The following is a 22255-nucleotide window of genomic DNA, read 5'->3' on the forward strand; positions in this document are numbered from 1 at the left end:
ACCAACATTCATCGTGCCTGGGCGCAGGTGGCAGTGGTGGTCAGCGCCATCAGCAATACTTTCCGGGCTGACCAGCAGTGCCAGAAAAAACTGCACGCCCTCCTCAGGGCGGCCAGAGTGAGTAGGCAGGATTGTGCCCCGGGCACTATGTTATGGGAAAGGTGTTTTCCGAACACCAAAATGTATCATGGAGTTCAACCAACCCCCACCTTTAATGGATTGTTGCTTTTGAAGCATACGGCTTGTTCCCCAGGTGTAGTATTACAATTATGGACACGTGGTTTTTAAAACAAAACAATGTTTATTCCATGAACTCAAATTAACCTTTTAGATAAACATTGGATTTCTTAACACCCCTTACTTCAAAGATAACCCCAAAAATAATACAACACTACCCAATCCTACAAACTGTTCCTTTACACATCCAAAAGATTTAACAAATCCATCAAACAGAAGCACATTAGATTTATATTCAATACTGAGACCTTTTTACAATTCCAATTTCACCAAAGGATTAAGAGATAGTCCTTCATGGCAGAGATCATCAGCAATGCAGCTCACAGCCACACCCAAGCTTTCTTCAAACTGAAACTAAAACTCCCAAAAAGCAGAAGTGAGCTCAGCTACCCCCCCACCCGCCATGACATCACTTCATTAATATGATCAGCCTCATTTCTTAAAGGTACATTTCTTAAACATCGAATTCTTAAAGGCACTCTCACATGACACCTCCCCCAAGATGGTTTCGTTTTTCACTTTTGCTAAGGAATGCACAGTAAATATACATTTTCGTCGAAAAAAAAACAACACACGCAAACAGGCATAATAATAAGGTCCATTTTTCCTGTTCTTCTTCCTCCAACCAAAATCCTTCCATTCATCACATTCGTGACAAAGCATCGGCTATCACATTTTCCTCTCCTGCCACATGTACTATTTTAAAATGAAATGGCTGTAACAATAAACTCCAGTGAAACAGCCTTGCATTGTTATTCTGGAATCGCTCCAAAAACGTCAAAGTCATTATGATCAGTATATATAACGGTGTCAGATGGATTGCTGGTCACATAAATGTGAAAATGTTTCAAAGCCAGCACCAAACTCAAAGTCTCTTCTCAATCGTCGAATACTTTTTCTGGTGAGAATTCAATTTCTTTGAAAAATAACCAACAGGCCGCTCTAGCCCTTCGTCGTCGTCTTGTAGAAGCACTGCACCTACACCCACATCACTCGCATCAACAGCCACTTTGAATGGTTTGGTATAATTTGGGGTGACGAACACAGGAGCAGTGGTTAACACAGCCTTCAGGCCGTCAAATGCCTATTGACACTCCGCTGTCACAGGAATTTGTTGCGCTTCTTGAGCAATTCCGTTAGTGGAGCGACCACACTGCTAAAATTTGGTACAAATTTCCGGTAAAATCCACTCAGACCAAGAAACTGCATATTTCCCGTTGTGTCGAGGGTACCGGAAACTCCCCAATAACTTTTGTTTTCACATCCCGTGGGACCATTCGACCCTGTCCGATTGTATGGTCAAGGAAAGTGACTTGGGTTTTTCCAAATTCACTTTTGGCTACGTTTATCATCAAACCCGTCTCCTGAAGTCGATCGAATAACTCCCTCAGATGTTTTAAATGTTCTTTGCATGTCTGGCTGAAAACTACCAGATCGTCGATGTATACTGCACAATTGGGTAATCCTGAAACAACTGTATTAGTTAACCATTGACATGTTGCTGGGCGTTTTTCAGTGTTTCTTGATCCGATTGTATTTCTGTGGGTAGTCCATATCTAGTAAAGAATTTAAGTAAATCCTCCACAATCTTTTTTGCTGTAATATTATGCACTGGAATGGCCTCTGGAAACCTAGTAGACACATCCATTATAGTCAAAAGATATTGATTCCCACTTTTGGGTTTAGGAAACGGTCCTACACAAGCAATTAGGACCCTCGTAAAAGGTTCCTCAAATGCTGGAATAGGTATTAAGGGCGCTGGTTTTATCACTGTTTGAGGTTTCCCTACCACTTGACATGTGTGACATGATTGACAAAATTTAACTGCATCTTTATGTAGTCCAGGCCAATAAAAATGTTTCTGGATTTTAACTCGGGTTTTCCTTATGCCCAAATGACCTCCCACTGGTACCTCATGTGCACCTCGCAGCACCTCCTTTCTATACCCTACCGGCAATACTACGTGATGAACGTCTGCCCACTTTTCATCCGCCTGCATATGTACAGGTCTCCATTTTCTCATCAAGACATCACTTTTACAGTAGTAACACTCTGGTATACTCTCAGATTCCTCTTCTGTATATGCTTTCTGGTACATCCGGTTTATTTCTACATCTTTCTGTTGTAACTCTGCCAATTTTCCTGAACTAAAAATATTTGCCTCATCCTCCACCTGTTCTTGTTCTTTTTCGACTATCTGATCAAAAATCGTTTCTGATAATTGCACGTCAACTTCATCTTCACTCTTCGATTTCTCCTCTTTTTGATTTCACAGGTCTTAACCTGTGACTTTGTGACCTTGTTACACACGATCCGGAAAGATCCCAGGATATTCGTCTTTCAACACTTCAGTTGTCTGATTTTCCACTGGCTTATCAACCACAGTAGGCATCACTCCCACCTGCGATCCAGCTATCTCATTACCCAAGATAAACTGTATTCCTGGACAAGATAGTTTATCTATTACTCCTACTACCACTTCACCACTCTTCACTGGACTTTCCAACCTTACCTTATATAATGGAACACTACTCCTCTCACCCTGAATTCCACATATCATCGCCTTTTCTGGCAACATTCTTCCCAAACTACATAATTCCTCATCTCTTACCATTAAAGATTGACTCACCACTGTATCTCTTAAAATTGTGACTTCTTTACCTACTCCTACTGATACACATGAGTAAACTTTACCCACACAAGTAAATTCTTTAAAGGCATCTGGCACCTTCTTAAAAATTACTTCTTGAACAGGCTGTACAATTGTTTGCACCTCCTTCGCTTCCCTTGGGTTTTCCTTTACCACTCTAACAAATCCCACTGTCTTATCCTGTTTTACCACATCAGCCTTTCCAGTGCTTTTCTTCAACCACCAACAGTGTGACTTTACATGCCCTAGTTCATTACAGTGAAAACATTTGAAAGTTTTCATTTCTTTTCCACCCTCCTAGATTTATTTTTTAATCTGAGGTACACTCTCTTTATTGTCTCGCATTTCTCATGTCCCCAGTTTCTTTACCTCACCGGCTGAAACTGATGTCGGAAATCAAGCTTTGATTTATGAACTAATTCATAATCATCTGCCATTTCTGCTGCTAGTCTCGCAGTTTTAACCCTCTGTTCTTCCACATGAGTTCTCACTACATCAGGAATTGAATTTTTAAACTCCTCCAAAAGTATAATTTCTCTGAGAGCTTCATACGTTTGGTCTATTTTCAAAGCCCTTACCCACCTATCAAAATTACTCTGTTTGAGCCTTTCAAACTCCATGCATGTTTGACCAAATTCTTTCCTTAAATTTCTAAACCTTTGTCTGTAAGCTTCAGGCACCAGCTCGTATGCACTTAAGATGGATTTCTTCACCTCCTCATACGTTCCAGATACCTCCTCCGGTAGTGATGCAAACACTTCACAAGCTCTATCTACCAGCTTTGTTTGAATTAGTAACACCCACATGTCCTGTGGCCATTTCATTTGTTTAGCTACCTTCTCAAATGAAATGAAATAGGCTTCCACTTCCTTCTTGTCAAACCTTGGCAATGCTTGGAAATATGTAAATAGATCCCCGCCACGCCTTTGACTATGACGCTCTTTCTCACTATCCTCATCATCCAACTGTACATTTTCCTTTACATCTGCCAATTTTAACTGGCTATCTTGTTTCATGGCCATTTTCTGAAGTTCAAACTCTCTCTATCTTTTTCCCTGATCTGTATCTCCCTTTCTCTTTTTTTTTGTTCTGCTATGGCTATTCTTTCTTTTCTCTTTTCTTCTCTCTCCTTTTCTTTTTCCTCTCTCTCTCTTTCTTTTACCGCTCTCTCTCTTTTGTATTCAAGATGCTTTAATTCTTTCTCGTGTTCCATTTGTTTAATTTGCAACTCAATTTTTGCCATTTCTAATGAGTCAAACTTTATCTCAGGCAACTTTAAATGTTTAGCCACCGTCATAATTACCTCATCTTTTCGCATTTTGTCAGGTAATGTTAACTGCAATGATTTTGCCAAATCTTACAGTCTGCTTTTAGGCTCTGTCCGTAAGTTACTGCGTGTGATAGTCTCCACCCCCAAAAACGTGTGAGCCTCTGAAAGAGCCATTGTCCACAACACACTTAAACTGAAATACCACACCGGAAAAGCAACAATCCTTCACTGTCTTTAAGTTCACAAAAGCCAATCCAATAGATCGACTTTTATCCCCCTCGTTCCCCTAGTGGGAGAGGTGTTTTCAGAACCCCAAAATGTATCATGGAGTTCAACCAACCCCCACCTTTAATGGATTGTTGCTTTTGAAGCACATGGTTTGTTCCCCAGGTGTAATATTACAATTATGGACACGTGGGGCGGAATTTTCCGACCCCCCCCCCCCCGCAGGGTCGGGGAGTTGCCCGGGGCCTTCATAAATCCCGCCCCCGCCGTGGCCGGAATTCTCTGCCACCCGGGAATCGGCGGGGGTGGGAATCGCGCCCTGCCGGTCGGCGGGCCCCCTGCGGCGATTCTCCGGCCCGTGATGGGCCGAAGTCCCGCCGCTGACAGGCCGTTCCCGCCGGCGTGGTTTAAACCACCTCTGGTGCCGGTGGGATTGGCGGCGCGAGCGGGCCCCGGGGTCCTGGGGGGGACGCAGGGCGATCTGACCCCGGAGAGTGCTGCCACGGTGGCCTGGCCCGCAATCAGTTCGCCCCTCACTGCGCATGCGCCAAGATGACGTCAGCGGCCGCTGATGCTCCGGCGCATGCGTGGACTCATGCTGACCAGCGAAGGCCTTTCGGCCAGCCCCGCGCTGGTCGGCGGGGCGCCAAAGGCTGTTGGCGTCGGTCGGCGGAGCGGGAGCCACTCCGAAGCTGCCCTAGCCCCTAAAGGTGCGGAGAATTCCGCACCTTTGGGGAGGCCCGACGCCGGAGTGGTTCTCGTCACTCAGTTACGCTGGGACCCCCCGCCCCGCCGGGTAGGGGAGAATCCCGGCCGTGGTTTTTGAAACAAATCAATGTTTATTCCATGAACTCAAATTAACCTTTTAGATAAACATTGGTTCTTTTAACACCCCTTACTTCAAAGATAACCCTGAAAATAATACAACACTACCCAATCCTGCAAACTATTCCTTTACACATCCAAAAGACTTAACAAATCCTTCAAACAGAAGAACATTAGATTTATATTCAGTACTGAGACCTTTTTACAATTCCGATTTCACCAAAGGATTAAGAGATAGTCCTTCATGGCAGAGATCACCAGCAATGCAACTCACAGCCACACCCAAGCTTTCTTCAAACTGCAACACTAAAACTCCAAAAAAGCAGAAGTGAGCTCAGCTCCCCACCGTGACATTACTTCAGTAATATGATCAGCTTAATTTCTTAAAGTACATTTCTTAAACATCCAATTCTTAAAGGCAGTCTCACATGACAACAACCCTGTCCCCCATACCCGTAATCCGAACCCCCCCTCCACACCCAGAGGGCAGCTGAACCCCCACCCCGCCCCACATGCTGGTACCAATACCAGCTGCCATGGCCAGGTGTACTGGCCACTGAGGACACCAGCTATCCACCCCTGGACTGCATGTGTCAAACTGTATAGCAGTGTTGTTTTATGTTTGCCTCCCACCTCCCAGGAGTGGAGTGGAGGAAACTGGATGGGGATCACCAGACCTGCGGCCTCTGACCATGGCTGAGCAGTGGACCTTGGATGTGCTCAGCAGCCCAGAGGAAAGGGAGATCGCCGAGCTAGAGTTCCGGCGAGGAGTGAGACGGCGAGAGCAGCTTGGACAGCAGCCCTCTACCCGAGACTCAGGACACCCCAATGACACCAATTTCCAATCACAACTGTCTCCAACACACTCCACCATCCCTGAGCCACTCACCTTGGTTCAGCACTTTAGTGAAGCGAGTCCTGGGACACCCTCTGGTGCGCACCACACAGCTGATCTGGTACAGCAGGTAGAGGTAGGAACACCCGATGGGGCGGACGGTCAGAGGGCAGACCAACCCCAGGGACTAGCTCCAGTCCAGACAGGTTTCGGGCTTCTGGAAAGGACAGTCCCATCGATTGTGGAGATGCAGGCGCAGAACGAGTGACGACATGAGGGGTTTCCGGCGAACATCCAGTACCTTCAGGTGTAGTTGGAGGAGTCCAACCGCATTCAGGAGTAGAAGTTGGTGACAACCGCGCATGCCATCCAGGCCAACACCGCACGGGAGGCATTTGGGCGACGGTTTTGGCTATGAATCAGCAAGTCCAAGGCCTGGGGCATTCTGTGCAGGTGCTGACTGAGGCCCAGGTCAGGGTTGTCATCTCACAGGCAGCCATGTGCCAGAGCCACCTGGAAATTGCAGCGATGCTGCATGGGAATGTCGGCTGCATTGCCCAGGTGCTGTCCAACATGGCGCAGACACAGAGGGAAGTGTCCCAGTCCCAGAGGGAGATGGTGCAATCTCAGGCTGATGTCACACAGTCTCAGAAGGCGCTGGCACAGTCAATGGCTGTGGTGCAGTCCCAGATGGAGATGGTCCACTGCCTGTGCTCCATGGCCACGAGCATGTAGACCCTGGTCAGACCAGAGTGGGCCACCAGGACTGGCAGTGCCACGTGGCAGGGGAACCTCAGGGGATAGCTCTGCTCACACCCCATCCCATAGAGTACCCCGGGGGCCTTCGGGCACCCTGGGGGAGGGGCTGATGGGGGCCCATGCCAGTGACTCCCACAGGATAGGTACCGGAACACCACAGCACCTCAGACTGCCACCCCCCCCCTCCCCCTCCCCCTTCCTGTCTCTGGTGCATCTAATGGCAGAACAGGGCGGCACCACACCACCCAGGACAACCGAGCAACAGTCGGGTCGCCCCCAGAAGACGGCCGCCAACGTGGACCCAGGTCACAGGGAGAGAATCACAGCAGGCTGCCTCCACTCCTGATGTACCATCTGGGGATCCACCAAGGCATGTTGTTAGGGCCTGTAAGTTCAGAACATGAGACAACAGTTGGCAAGGGTGCAGGGCACATATCTGTATATATGTTGTCACATTAAACACCTGTTCACACTGCCTCGGTGCTCTGTCAGATGGGTGTGAGGGATGGGCTGGCCAAAGCGGGGGTGGGCGGGGGGAGGGGGTGCGGAAAAATAGGTGGACATTGAGTGGCCTGGGCTTACCAACCAACCCCCCGACCGTCCCCATCCCAGATTTTGATGTAGCCGTGAGATGGAATACCCAGCAGGTGGACGGTGGAAAGTGCTACTGTGGGCAGGAGTCAGACATTGTCAAGTGATGTGCAGCACTCTAATTCATCGCCGAGCGGGTTGTCATCACCCTCCAACCCATGGTCCAGACCCAGTGTTACTGCCAAGCAACGGCCTCCACCCTGTAGTGTGGCATGTAGAGAGATGAGGTACGTTCCCCTGGTTAGTTTCCCTCCCCATCCTCAGTCAATAATCAGAGCATCTTGCGTGCGTGTGTGCGTTGGCCCTGGCGCATATGTTGTGCGGCCTCCCATGCCTGCCTGGGCCTCATGTCCTGTCTACCCTCATCCTCTCCTGCATCCTCCTCGTTGGATGAGGGCTGGCATTCATCCCCTCCAGCACGTCACCCCTCTACTGTGCATGTGCAATGTTGTGGAGGCCACAGCAGGCTGCCACGATGTGGGCAATCCTCTCAGTGTCATACTGGTGGACCCCTCCAGAGTGGTCAAGGCACCTGAACCGCATTTTCAGGAGGCCGAAATACCGCTCGATCATGTTCATGGTTGCTGCATGGGTGTTGCAGTGGGTCAATGCGTCGATCTGTGGCCTCCAGACAGGCGCTGATGAAGCATGCGCAGTTAGCGCGCGTCCGCATTCGCAGTTAGCGCCATCTTTATTGGGGTTAATAGTGGCCGGAGCCCGATCCTCGGTTGGAAAGTCAGGGAGCATCTCTCCGTGTGGTGGCTGTCGCCACCTCCTCTGCCGGCACCCAATCAAAATGGCTGCCACCACCTCCCAATTTCGGGCCCACGTTACACCAACGTCTGACGGTCATGCCACTGTTGATGCGCTCCCGGTCACCAATCAGGGACAACCTCAGCCCCAGTCCCAGTGAAGACCAATCAGGACCTGGTAGTGCAATTAAAATGCACCAATAAGATTAAAACCAGTGACGCAACAGGTATATGAACTAAGCATGTAAATAGCTATTTTTGCCTTGGAAACAGCTAAAGAAGTGTAACTGTGCTGCACTGGATGCTGAATAAAGCCATTGAAATTTTATAACCGGATTCGACTCTCTGTGGAAACAAAGAGATCTAACGGGCGTAGTCAGCCACGACCGCAGTGAATAACCGCTGTACCCAGGAACCAACTCCTTTTGGTTTGTGTAGCGCATCTTGTCATGTAGGGGCTGGTTTAGCTCACTGGGCTAAATCGCTGGCTTTTAAAGCAGACCAAGCAGGCCAGCAGCACGGTTCGATTCCTGTACCAGCCTCCCCGGACAGGCGCCGGAACGTGGCGACTAGGGGCTTTTCACAGTAACTTCATTGAAGCTTACTCGTGACAATAAGCGATTTTCATTTTCATTTCATGTGCAGGTGCTTGTAGGGGAACGTGCATGTCGACGATGCAGGTGGACCCCGTTGCCCGGGCATCCTGGTGGGTTTGATCCACATTGAAATGGATGTATTGAGCCGCCTGGGCATATAAGGCCTCTGCGTTGCCGCATATGCACCTGTGCACCATGGTCTGAGACCTTGGACAGGTCCCCGTGGGGTAAAGGTTCAGGGCGTCCGTCACCCAGCCATCAGGACTGGGTGTCTTCCCCCATACTCCCGTGGTGCCAAATGTGCCATGATCTGGCAGATATGTTGCACTGTCTCCATGCTCAGCTGGAGTATACGACAGCATGCTCAGTCTGGCCTCATGAGACGCCTCTTTGGCACCTCCTTGGCCTGTCGGCGGCTGGCTCTGCATCCTGGACCGCTGCCTCCTGTCCGCTGCGGCATACTCTGCTTCTGCAGTTTCCTCCTCCTCGAGCAGCGTCCCCCAGGGCTGTGGTGACTCGCTGGAAGGCCACCATTGCTGGTTGAATTCCTATATCCTTTGTCTGCAGGGGGTGAAAGGCCAATGTGTTAGCACGTTGTGTAACCCCACCATGTATTTAAGAAGGAAGAATGAGGGGAGAGGCAATATAAATTTAACTGCACATTTTTGAAAGTACTGCAGGAACATCGAGAATTGGGGCTTCACATGAAGGTGGCAGGGCAAGTTGATAATGTTTCTTAAAATTGCAAATGGAATCCTTGGTTCTATTCAAAATAGAGGTCGATAGTACCAGCGAGTAATACTAAATCCATGGTTGGACCCCAGCTAAGTATTTTGTTTAATTCTGGCACCACACACTGAGATTTATTAAGAAATAATTTACAGGTTGTGGGCCCCGCTAGTTAGGCCAGCATTTATTGCCTATTCCGAGTTGCCTTTGAGAAGGTGGTGCTGGGCTGCCTTCTTGAACCGCTGCAGTCCCTGAGGCGTAGGTACACCCACAGTGCTGTTAGGGAGGGAATTCCAGGATTTTCACCCAGCGACTGAATTCAGGATGATGATGAGTGACTTGGAGAGGTACCTCCAGGTGTTGGTTCTCGAAGGCATCTGCAGCTCTTGTCCTAGATGATAATGGTCATGGTTTGGAAGGGGCTGCCTGAGGAACTTTAGTGTGTTCCTCCAGTGCATCTTGTAGGTGGTACACATTGAGGCTTTGGAGAGGGCGCAGAGGAGGTCTATTAAAGTAATACAAGGGATGGGAGCCTTTAGCTCCATGGAGATAACGGAGAACTTTTTTTTAAAAAGCAGAGGTGTCTGGGAGTCTAATGCCTAATGGTTTTGGTAAAGTAAATAGGAGAAATTGTTCTGAATATCCAGAAGTTCAAATTATGGCAAAAGACGTTGATAATGTGTAAATTTTATTGCACCATGTTATTATAATCTTGGAAGCACTCTTTGAAAAGATGGTGGAAATAGATTTGATTTAATGATAACTTGCAAAAGAGAAATGGATAAAGATTTGAAGGGAAAACAAAAGGGGCTTCAGACTAGTCGAATACCTCTTTTAAAAAAAATATTTTAATTAAAATTCTTCATTTTTACACTGTACAAAAAGATAGATGAGTCAGTTACAGTTTACATGTTCAATTTCGGCACTCAACCCCACTTATCGTAGGCCCTTTACTTCACCGTGGGTGGTTGTTCGGTGTTTGTCTGTGGACAGTGCCCTCAATCTCCTTTCCCTCTCCCTGTCGCCTAGCCTCCACTCCCTTTTTTTCTGCTCTTCCCATTCTGTTGTCTGCCTGTATTTTGAAGGTTCTTTTTCATGTGCCCCCCCCCCCCCCCCCCCCCCCCCGGCCTGGTGTTTTCTCTGGTCTCTCCCGCTTTGTTTTTCCACACACCCCCCTGTAGTTTCTGTCTGCTCTCTGTGATCCCGATGGCTCCCATGCATGTCCCTGCTCTCTGTTGTTGGCTTCAAATAGGTCTTGATACAGGTTGGTGAATGACCCCCACGCTTTGTGAAAGCCATCTTAAGACCTCGGAGAATACCTCTTTCAAGGCTTGATGGGTTGGCTAGTTTTGATTGGCTGTCAGAACTCGGTGTGGGGGAGTGTGGTACTTCTGCTGCCACTGCCCTAGTCATAGAACAATGATCTGACGATGAGTTATATTGTTGTGATTATTAGCTTCATTGCTGCATTTTAAAATTTAACTTTAGTACTTCTTTTAAAAAAAAAAAATTTAGAGTACTCAATTATTTTTTCCAATTAAGGGGCAATTTAGCGTGGCCAATCCACCTATCCTGCACATCTTTTGGGTTCTGGGGGCGAAACCCACGCAGACACGGGGAGAATGTGCAAACTCCACACAGACAGTGACCCAGGGCCGGGATTCAAACCCGGGTCCTCAGCGCCGTAGGCAGCAATGCTAACCACTGTGCCACCGTGCTGCCCGTACTTTAGTACTTCTAAGAAGATGCTTGTTATGTACTTTCTAATTATGTTGGAGCTCATATTGTGTTTTTACAAAATAAAAACACATTATTGTTTTCATATTGTAAACAATATGACCAGAGATATTCAGGATATAATGAGAAGGAAGAAGCCTTTTAATAAGTATAAGGGGGAGCAAAGCAGCAGAGGCATTAGTGGAGTACAGAAAGTGCAGGATGGAGCTTAAGAAAGCAATTAAGAGAGCAAAGAGGAAATATAAGAAATCTTTAGCTGGTAATAGTAGGGAAAATCCCATGATATTCTATAACAAGGGGAAGAGGATAACTAGGGAAAAAGTAAAGCCCATTAGGGACCGAGGAGAGAATCTGTGGGTGGAGCCAGAGGACATTGGTAGGGTGTTAAATGAATATTTCACATCTGTCTTCACCCAAGAGAATGAGAAGGCAGATATGGAACTCGGGGAGAGACACTGTGAAGTTATTGAGCAAGTGTCAGAGGGAGGGACAAGGTATTGGAGGTGTTGGCAGGCTTAAAAGTGGAGCCAGGTCCGGATGAGTTGTGACAAGGTTGCTGTGGGAGGCGAGGGAGGAGATTGCAGGGGCCCTGATCCAAATTATTAATTATTCTCTGGCCACAGGAGAGGTGCCAGAGGACTGGAAAGCTGCAGATCTGGCCTTACTATTTAAGAGAGGCTGTAGGGATAAGCGAGGAAACTACAGGGCAGTGAGTCTCACGTCAGTGGTGGGGAAACGGATGGAGAAAATTCTGAAGGAGAGAATCTATCTCCACTTGGAGAGGCAAGGTTTGATCAGGAATCGTCAGCATGGCTTTGTCAGAGGGAGGTCATGCCTAACAGATTTGATAGAATTTTTGAGCACGTGACTAAGTGTGTAGATGAGGGTAGTGCAGTTGATGTAGTTTACAAGCATTTCAGCAAAGTATTTGACAAGGTCTCAAATGGAAGACTTATAAAGAAGTCTAAAGCACATGGGATACAAAGGAACTTGATGAGGCGGATTCAATGCTGGCTGAGTTGCAGGAAACAGAGGGTGATGACAGAAGGCTGCTTTAATGACTGGAAGCCTGTGTCCAGTGGTGCACCACGGGGATCTGTACTGGGTCCCCTATTATTCGTCAATTATATAAATGACTTAGATGACTATGTGGGGTAGGATCAGTCATTTTACGGATGACACAAATATTGGTTGAGTGGTTAACAGTAAGGCTGTGAGTCTAGGGTTACAGGAAGATATAGACGAGTGGTCAAATGGGCAGAAAAGTGGCAGATGGAAGTTAGTCCTGAAAAGTGTGAGGTGTTACACTTTGGAAGGAGCAATTTGACAAGGAAATATTCAATGAATGGCACCACACTGGGAAGTCCTGAGGAACAAAGAGACCGTGGCATGTTTGTAAATAGATCTCTGAAGGCAGAAGGGCAGTTTAATCAAGTGGTGAAAAAGGAATATGGGGCACTTGCCTTTATCAATCGTAGCATAGAAATACAAAAGAAAGGACGTCATGTTCGAGTTATATAGAACATTGGTGAGGCCACAGCTGGAGTACTGTGTGCAGTTCTGGACGCCACATTATAGGAAGGATGTGATTGCACTGGAGCGGGTGCAGAGGCGTTTCACCAGGATGTTACCTGTTATGAAGAGAGGTTGAATAGGCTTGGGTTGTTTTCGCTGGAGCAGAGAAGACTGAGGGGCGACCTGATCGAGGTGTACAAGATTATGAGGGGCATGAACAGGGTGGATAGGGAACAGCTGTTCCCCTTAGTTGAAGGGTCATAAATTCAAGGTGAGTGGTGGGGCGTTCATGGGGGAATTGAGGAGAAATCTTTTTACCCAGAGGGTGGTGACGATCTGGAATGCACTGCCTGGGAGGGTGGTAGAAACGGGTTGCCTCATTTCATTTAAAAAGTGCCTGGATGAGCACTTAGCACGTCATAACATTCGAGGCTATGGGCCAAGTGCTGGCAAATGGGGTTATGATTGGCAGATCAGATGCTTTTCATGCAACAGTGCAGACTTGATTGGTTGAAGGGCTTTTCTACCCTGTATTTTCTGTGACATCCTGCTATCACTGTTACCTTTGGAGCCCCCAGCCTAAATTTCACTCTAAAACGACTAAGATTTTACTTTTGTGGTTGAAGTAACATTGTTTGGTTACCTAGGGAGAAATATTTTTCTTGTATTCATCTGTGGGTCCTCTGCCATATGGAGAAATTACCAGGAATATCCTGGTGACCTCCCAACAGGGTGGAGGAGGCCTCCTGTTCTGACACTCTATGGCCCAACAAGGGTTCGCCCAGCAGCAATAGCTGCACTATACTCGCAATAATTCCGACCACCCACCTGTGGCGGCCCCTAGACTCCAGTAACCTGGTTCAGAGGGTGCTACGCTCCCAGAACCTACTGAGCTTCTGGCCTTCTGACTGGCTGGATTCTCCTGGGAAGAAAACTGGCCTTAATAGGGATGGCAACTCTGGGGGCAGTCAGTTAGCTGGTTGCCATTGATGAGATAAGGTCTTGGGTCGCGTGAAATGCTGAAGCAGAGTTGCTCACCCACTTCCGTGCCTGTTGATGGGGCCCCCATGACAAGAACAACATTTGTTATTTATAATAATCTATTCATAATCTTTATTAATGTCACAAGTAGGCTTGTGGCAATGAAGTTACTGTGAAAAGCCCCTAGTCACCACACTCTGGTCCCTGTTCGGGTACGCTGAGGGAGAATTCAGAATGTCCAATTCACCTAAAAAGCACGTCTTTCGGGACTTGTGGAAGGAAACCTGGCACCCGGAGGTGACCCACGCAGACACGGGGCGTACGTGCAGACACCGCACAGACAGTGACCCAAACTAGGATTCGAACCCAAGTCTCTGGCACTGTGAATCAACAATGCTTTGGTGCTTAAGACGTGTTTGCAGTAAAAGTTATTTGTTACTCAAGACCAAATTTCTTATTAGTTAATCGTACTATTGTCTTCTACAGCTGAATTCGAACGACAAGCAGCTTTTCCAGTTGGTTTGGAGAACGCAGTTATAGCTGAGGAAGACGAAGACGTTGACAATGAATCAAAAGGTATCAATTCAGCTCAGCAATGTACATTCATTGTGGTGATGAAATTACACTTGCTCACATTGTCATAAACTTATTTAATCTACACATCATTTTCTTGGCAGAAAGTAGCTTTGCTACTTACATTTACAGTTGAATAAAATTAGGAAGTGTTGGAAATACTCAGCAGGTCCTGGCAGCATCTATGGAGGGAGAAACAGAGTTAATAGCTGGGATTCTATGGGGCCACCTACCAGTGGAGGGAATACCGATGGTCCGATGAATCGAGCATCGGGCCAAGAATAAGTTTTCACACCATTCGAGGTTCCTGTCCAGACCCAGCATGAACATGCAAATAGCTCATTAGAACTGTTTTAAATCTAATTCATGGGCCTGATTCATCTGCCTCCTGAGATGCTCCAGCAACCCCAACCGTGGGTCCCATTGGCATGAATTTCAGATTTTCGGCAGGAGCAGTGTCCAGGGGCCTGTCGGGAAGGTAAGTTTAACTTTAAAAACTTAACTTGCAGGAGAAGCGGCCTTCAGATTTTCGGCGGGAGCAGTGTCCAGGGGCCTTTCGGGAAGGTAAGTTTAACTTTAAAAACGTACCTTTAGAGCTACAGGAAGTCGGCCGTGGGAATTTCTGGGAAGATTTTTTAGTACCTGTATTTAAGTTGGGCGGTTGCTAAGCCCGAAACACTACACTTGTAATGTCCCCAACCCTTCCACCTCCTCTAACCTAAGGGGTGAGTGATTATCAGGTAAGCTCTTCCTTTCTTTTTCTTGTTTTATCCAGAGGGGATAGCAGGGAAGGCAGTACAATGTTCCTCCTGCAGAATGTTTGAGGTGAGGGACGCCGTCAGCGTCCCTGCTGATTTCATCTGTGGGAAGTGCACCCATCTCCATCTCCTCAGAAACCGTGTTAGGGAATTGGAGCTGGAGCTGGGTGAACTTCGGATCATTCGTGAGGCAGAGGGGGTCATTGATAGAAGCTTCAGGGATGTAGTTACTCCGAAGAATAAAGATAGATGGGTGACGGTGAGAGGGGCTGGGAGGAAGCAGTTAGTACAGGGATCCCCTGTGGTCGATCCCCTGAGTAACATGTATACCGCTTTGGATACTGTTGGGGGGACGACTTACCAGGGGTAAGCCATGGGGTACAGGTCTCTGGCACAGAGTCTGTCCCTGTTGCTCAGAAGGGAAGGGGGCAGAGGAGTAGAGCATTAGTCATTGGAGACTCCATAGTTAGGGGGATAGATAGGAGATTCTGTGGGAACGAGAGAGACTCGCGGTTGGTGTGTTGCCTCCCAGTTGCCAGGGTCCGCAATGTCTCGGATCGTGTTTTGGGGATCCTTAAGGGGGAGGGGGAGCAGCCCCAAGTCGTGGTCCACATAGGTACTAACGACATAGGTAGGAAAACGGATAGGGATGTAAGGCAGGAATTCAGGGAGCTAGGGTAGAAACTTAGATCTAGGACAAACAGTTATTATCTCTGGGTTGTTACCCGTGCCACGTGGTAGCGAGACGAAGAATAGGGAGAGAGAGCAGTTGAACACGTGGCTAAGGGATGGTGCAGGAGGGAGGGTTCCAGATTCCTGGATACTTGGGGCTCATTCTGGGGTAGGTGGGACCTCTACAAACGAGATGGTCTACACCTGGACCAGAGGGGTACCAATATCCTGGGGGGAGGTTTGCTAATGCTCTTCGGGAGGGTTTAAACTAGTTCAGCAGGGGATTGGGAACCTGAATTGTAGCTCCAGTATACAGGAGGTTGAGAGTAGTGAGGTCATACGTAAGGTTTCAAAGTTGCAGGAGTGTACTTGCAGGCAAGAAGGTGGTTTAAAGTGCGTCTACTTCAATGCCAGGAGCATCCGGAATAAGGTGGGTGATCTTGCGGCATGGGTTGGTACCTGGGATCGATGTTGTGGCCATTTCGGAGACATGGATAGAGCAGGGCGAGGAATGGTCGTTGCAGGTGCCGGGGTTTAGATATTTCAGTAAACTCAGGGAAGGTGGTAAAAGAGGGGGAGGGGTGGCATTGTTAGTCAAGGGCAGTATTACAGTGGCAGAAAGGACGTTTGAGGAGGACTTGTCGACTGAGGTAGTATGGGCTGAGGTTAGAAACAGGGAAAGGAGAGGTCACCCTGTTAGCGGTTTTCTATAGGCCTCCAAAAAGTTCCAGAGATGTAGAGGAAAGGATTGCAAAGATGATTCTGGATAGGAGTGAAAGTAACAGGGTAGTTGTTATGGGAAACTTTAACTTTCCAAATATTGACTGAAAACGCTACAGTTCGAGTACTTTAGATGGGTCCATTTTTGTCCAATGTGTGCAGGAGGGTTTCCTGACACAGTATGTAGATAGGCCAACGAGAGGCAAGGCCATATTCGATTTGATACTGAGTAATGAACCAGGACAGGTGTTAGATTTGGAGGTAGGTGAGCAGTTTGGTGATAGTGACCGCAATTCGATTACGTTTACTTTAGCGATGGAAAGGAATAGGTATACACCGCAGGGCGAGAGTTATATCTGGGGGAAAGGCAATTATGATGCGATGAGGCAAGACTTAGGATGCATAAAATGGGGAAGGAAACTGCAGGGGATGGGCACAATGGAAATGTGGAGCTTGTTCAAGGAACAGCTACTGCGTGTCCTTGATCAGTATGTACCTGTCAGGCAGGGAGGATGTGGTTGAGCGAGGGAACCGTGGTTTACTAAAGTAGTTGAAACACTTGTCAAGAGGAAGAAGGAGGCTTATGTAAAGATGAGACGTGAAGGTTCAGTTAGGGCGCTCGAGAGTTATAAGTTAGCTAGGAAGGACCTAAAGAGAGAGCTAAGAAGAGCCATGAGGGGACATGATAAGTCTTTGGCAGGTAGGATCAAGGATAACACGAAAGCTTTTTATAATATGTCAGGAATAAAAGAATGACCAGGGTAAGAGTAGGGCCAGTCAAGAACAGTAGTGGGAAGTTGTGCGTGGCGGATAGGAGAGGTTTTTCGTCAGTATTCACACAGGAAAAAGACAATGTTGTTGAGGAGAATACTGAGATTCAGGCTACTAGACTAGAAGGACTTGAGGTTCATAAGGAGGAGGTGTTAGTAATTCTGGAAAGTGTGAAAATAGATAAGTCCCCTGGGCCGGATGGGATTTATCCTCGGATTTTCTGGGAAGCTAGGGAGGAAATTGCTGAGCCTTTGGCTTTGAGCTTTAAGTCATCTTTGTCTACAGGAATAGTGCCAGAAGACTGGAGGATAGCAAATGTTGTCCCCTTGTTCAAGAAGGGGAGTAGAGACAACCCCGGTAACTATAGACCAGTGAGCCTTACTTCTGTTGTGGGCAAAGTCTTGAAAAGTTTTATAAGAGATAGGATGTATAATCGTCTGGAAAATAATAATTTGATTAAAGATAGTCAACACGGTTTTGTGAAGGGTAGGTCGTGCCTCACAACCTTATTGAGTTCTTTGAGAAGGTGACCAAACAGGTGGATGAGGATAAAGCAGTTGATGTGGTGTATATGGATTTCAGTAAAGCGTTTGATAAGGTTCCCCACGGTAGGCTATTGCAGAAAATACGGAGGCATGGGATTCAGGGTGATTTAGCAGTTTGGATCAGAAATTGGCTAGCTGGAAGAAGACAAAGGGTGGTGGTTGATGGGAAATGTTCACCCTGGAGTCCAGTTACTAGTGGTGTACCACAAGGATCTGTTTTGGGGCCACTGATGTTTGTCATTTTTATAAATGACCTGGAGGAGGGTGTAGAAGGATGGGTGAGTAAATTTGCAGATGACACTAAAGTCGGTGGAGTTGTGGACAGTGCGGAAGGATGTTACAAGTTACAAAGGGACATAGATAAGCTGCAGAGCTGGGCTGAGAGGTGGCAAATGGAGTTTAATGCAGAAAAGTGTGAGGTGATTCATTTTGGAAGGAATAACAGGAAGACAGAGTACTGGGCTAATGGTAAGATTCTTGGTAGTGTGGATAAGCAGAGAGATCTCGCTGTCCATGTACATAGATCCCTGAAAGTTGCCACCCAGGTTGACAGGGTTGTTAAGAAGGCGTATGGTGTGTTAACTGTTATTGGCCGAGGGATTGAGTTTCGGAGTCATGAGGTCATGTTGCAGCTATAGAAACCTCTGGTGCGGCCGCATTTGGAGTATTGCGTGCATTTCTGGTCGCCGCATTATAGGAAGCATTGGAAAGGGTGCAGAGAAGATTTATCAAAATGTTGCCTGGTATGGAGGGAAGATCTTATGAGGGAAGGCTGAGGGACTTGAGGCTGTTTTCGTTAGAGAGAAGAAGGTTAAGAGGTGACTTATTTGAGCCATACAAGATGATCAGAGGATTAGATAGGGTGGACAGTGAGAGCCTTTTTCCTCGGATGGTGATGTCTAGCACGAGGGGGCATAGCTTTAAATTGAGGGGAGATAGATATAGGACAGATGTCAGAGATAGATTCTTTACTCAGAGAGTGGTAAGGGCGTGGAATGCCCTGCCTGCAACAGTAGTGGACTCGCCAACACTAAGGGCATTCAAATGGTCATTGGATAGACATATGGATGATAAGGGAATAGTGTAGATGGGCTTTAGAGTGGTTTCACAGGTCGGTGCAACATTGAGGGCTGAAGGGCCCGTACTGCGCTGTAATGTTCTATGTTCTATGAATTGGTGAAAGTCCTGAGAAACGAGACTTGGCAGCTTGCAGGCTGAGGTTTGGTAATCTCTACTACTGCATCCAGCTTGCCAAGGGGGGTCCTTTATGGGAGGTAGGGGGGGTCAGGGAGGATTGTGCTGGGCTGGAGGGGATCAGGTCGTCATCTGAGATGGAGTGATTTGGCTGCTTTTCCAGTCCTTTAAACATTAAGTCAGAAATATAGTTCTCTTGATAATAAAATGAAGTGTTCCCATCTGCAACCTTAAACCCTTAAACTATATGTTAGTATTAAAAGTTCAAGGGTCTGTGCGAGAAAGGTAAAAGTATTTCCTTTAATGTGGTGGAAACCTTTGAAGTGTTTTTGTCACAGTCAAATTCAATTATCCATGATCATTTTCTAGCCTATTTGTCTAGCTAGAAGCCTAAAACCTCTGAACTGCATAGATTCAGTTTCACATTTACAAGCTATTTGACTGCCAGGTCCAGAAAGCTCAGGTGCGATTCTCCGCACCCCACGCCAGGTGCGGAGAATCGCGGGAGGGCTGGGCGAATCACGCCACGCTGCCCTGGCACACCCTGCGATTCTACCACCCACCCCCCCCAAAATGGCGTGTCGCGTTTTTCGACAGGCCGCTCGGAGAATCGCTGCTCGCCGTTTCTCACGGCGACCGGCGATTCTCCAGCCCGGCCTGTCGAACCCGACTGGTTCACGCCGGCGCCAACCACACCTGGTCGCTGCCGGCGTGAACAGCGTGTGACCGGTGAGTGTGGGGCCTGTGGGGGGCAGAGGGAGGATCGAGGACCACGGGCGCGCTCAGCAGATGTCTGGCCCGCGATCGGTGCCCACCGATCGTTGGGCCGGCGTCTCTAAAAGAGGCACTCTTTTCCCTCCGCTGCCCCGCAAGATCAAGCCGCCAGATTGGGCAGCGGAGGGGAAGACGGCAACCTGCGCATGCGCGGCTGACGTCACTTTGGCGCCGAAAGGCCGCGTCATTCCTGGCGCGCCGCATTGGTGCAAGCGTCAAGGCCGGGCGCTCGGAATTTACGCGCCGCCACTCCTAGTCCCCGGGGGGGGGGGGGGGGGGGGGGGGGAGGAGAGAGAATAGGGGGCGAGGTGCGGCATCGGCACTTAGTCTCCCATTGGGAGAATCGCGCCCCTTAACAGGGGTTCCTTAATTCAGGGTGTAGTTGTTTTTCTAACCACAATTTTTATAAGAGGCTGTTTCTCTGTTCTCAAGAGCTTCCAGTTCAGCATTTGGAACTTCATTTATTATGCACAGATAATATCCCCTCCGATTCACCTGATGGGTCGGTAGCTGATTTGGCTGCCGGAGGCTGACCTGGCCAGATTGTTAGATGCAAAGAGCCCAGACGGGATGCCCTGTTTCCCCCAAGGGGCTCGGAGGGTCAGCCACAGGACAGCCAGTGTCGCCTGGAGGAAGTAGCAGTGGCCCCTGGAGGAAGTAGCAGTGGCCCCTGGTGGAAGTAGCAGTGGCCATCAGCTCAGGGAGCATCACCAGGACCATCACCCAGTGTTGTAAGAAGATCAACGACTTCCACCAGGCCGGGATGGGTTGGCACCAGCCCTGCGTGGCACGTAGCACCCCCCCCAATTCAGCACCATAAGTGCCCATGCTTGCCCACCCCCCTCCCCCCACGATGAATGAGGCGTGCGGCTCACTGTCCTCTCAGGAGACGTTGCGTACAATAGATGGGAGAGGGCCCAGACAGGAGAGGTCCCAGACTGGCGATGGGGTGCTGGACATCAGAGTCCTCACTCCCTATGAGGAATGGCTGTTGGAGGTCGCGGGGGTGGCAGACAACATCTCGAATTGTTAATTCCAGACAATGATCCTTCCCTCTCAATGAACACATCTCTATTATCCTGCAGGATCTCCATCCGACAGTGCCGGCTCATCCGAGGTGTTCCCCCGCCTCCCTCTCTTGACCAGCACAGAGAGGCTTCTGGGGATCTAAGCTTAATCTAGTCTACCTCACCTGTTAGTGGTACCACACAGTGTGTTGGATGGGTTCATCAGTGCAACAACAGGATTTTGCTCCCTCTTGCATCTGTGATAGGTAAAGTGATCAGGGCAGAATCAAATAGGTTGCACATTTGGTTGGTTCTCTCACCACTTACCTCAAACTTAGTCTGTCAGCTAGGAACTTTAGGATTCAACTAGCAATGGTGATAACAGCCATTCCTGGTGATGGACAATGAAAATTCTCCCTTCTCAGAGTATATTCTATATTAGAAACCTCGGAACAGACGTAGGCCATTCAGCATCCTGAGCCTGTTGCACCATTGAATTAGATTATAGATTGGATTATATCAGATCCCCATCTTTGCTCCATTTACCCACTTTCTTTATGTAAACATTTGAACAATATCGTCAGAAATATCCATCAGTTTTTAAATTTTCAATTGACTTAGTCTCAACTGCCTTTTAGGGGAAGTCCCATTTGCATTACTTTTTGCATGAAAAATCTATTGTATTATTGTTGGTGATACAGTAGTGAAAAACTGATGTCCTCACTTGATTCAATTAGCTGCATTTTTGCACCTTCCTCGCTGAATAAGCAGGTCTCATATGAGCTCGGTAACATATCCCATCAACAGAAAAAATTCTGCAAGCCTCCATAGTCCAAAGATGTGCAGATTCAGTGGATTGGCCATGCTGGATTGCCCTTAGTGTCCAAATGGTTAGGTGGGATTACGGGGAGGGGTGAGAACTTGGGCTTGGATACGGTCCTCTTTCCAGGGGGTGGTGCAGACTTGATGGGCCGAATGGCCTTCTTCGACACTGATGGGATTACTATAACAAGGTAGTGGAATGCATGTTATATTCTATTGCTCTATGCTACTCATCCAAAGGAAATAGTTTACCTCTACCTACCCTACAAAATACTTTAATCTGAAACACTTTGGTCAGATCACGGCATAATCATCAACGATCAAGAAATTAGGGCATTCGGCCGATTGAATCTTCTACTCCATTCAATCATGGCTGATATGTTTCTGATCCCCATTCTCCCGCCTTTTCCCTGTAACCCCTAATCCTCTTATTAATCAAGAACCTATTTATCTCTGTCTTAAAGATGCTCAGAAACTTTGTCTCCAGTCTTCAGCGGCAACGAGTTCTGTAGAATCCAACAAAAGAGACACAGGAACGCAGTGTAGGATAGGAATGAACAAAGTTACAACTCCTCTCCCCGAAGGGCTACCTTCCTGACCTGCACGTAGGTCAGGGGTTTTATACTGAGAAGTACTCCCTCATTAAGGGAACCCTCACCAGATGGGGTCTAACCAGAGCATTTTTAAAGTTGTAAAATAGCTTTTCCTATTTTGTAT

At 47.8% G+C, this 22255-nt stretch overlaps 1 protein-coding gene across 1 annotated transcript in view; it reads left to right on the forward strand.

Annotated features, from left to right (window-relative positions):
- ak9 (adenylate kinase 9) overlaps positions 1 to 22255 on the forward strand; it is a 457701-nt gene that overhangs the window by 137470 nt on the left and 297976 nt on the right. The window contains exon 14 of the mRNA XM_038801009.1: positions 14189 to 14278. Coding sequence (XP_038656937.1) covers positions 14189 to 14278 — 90 coding nt within the window. The remainder of the gene's footprint in view (positions 1 to 14188; positions 14279 to 22255) is intronic.

This window comes from Scyliorhinus canicula, chromosome 6 (assembly GCF_902713615.1).
Source record: "Scyliorhinus canicula chromosome 6, sScyCan1.1, whole genome shotgun sequence".
Lineage (NCBI taxonomy): Eukaryota > Metazoa > Chordata > Chondrichthyes > Carcharhiniformes > Scyliorhinidae > Scyliorhinus > Scyliorhinus canicula.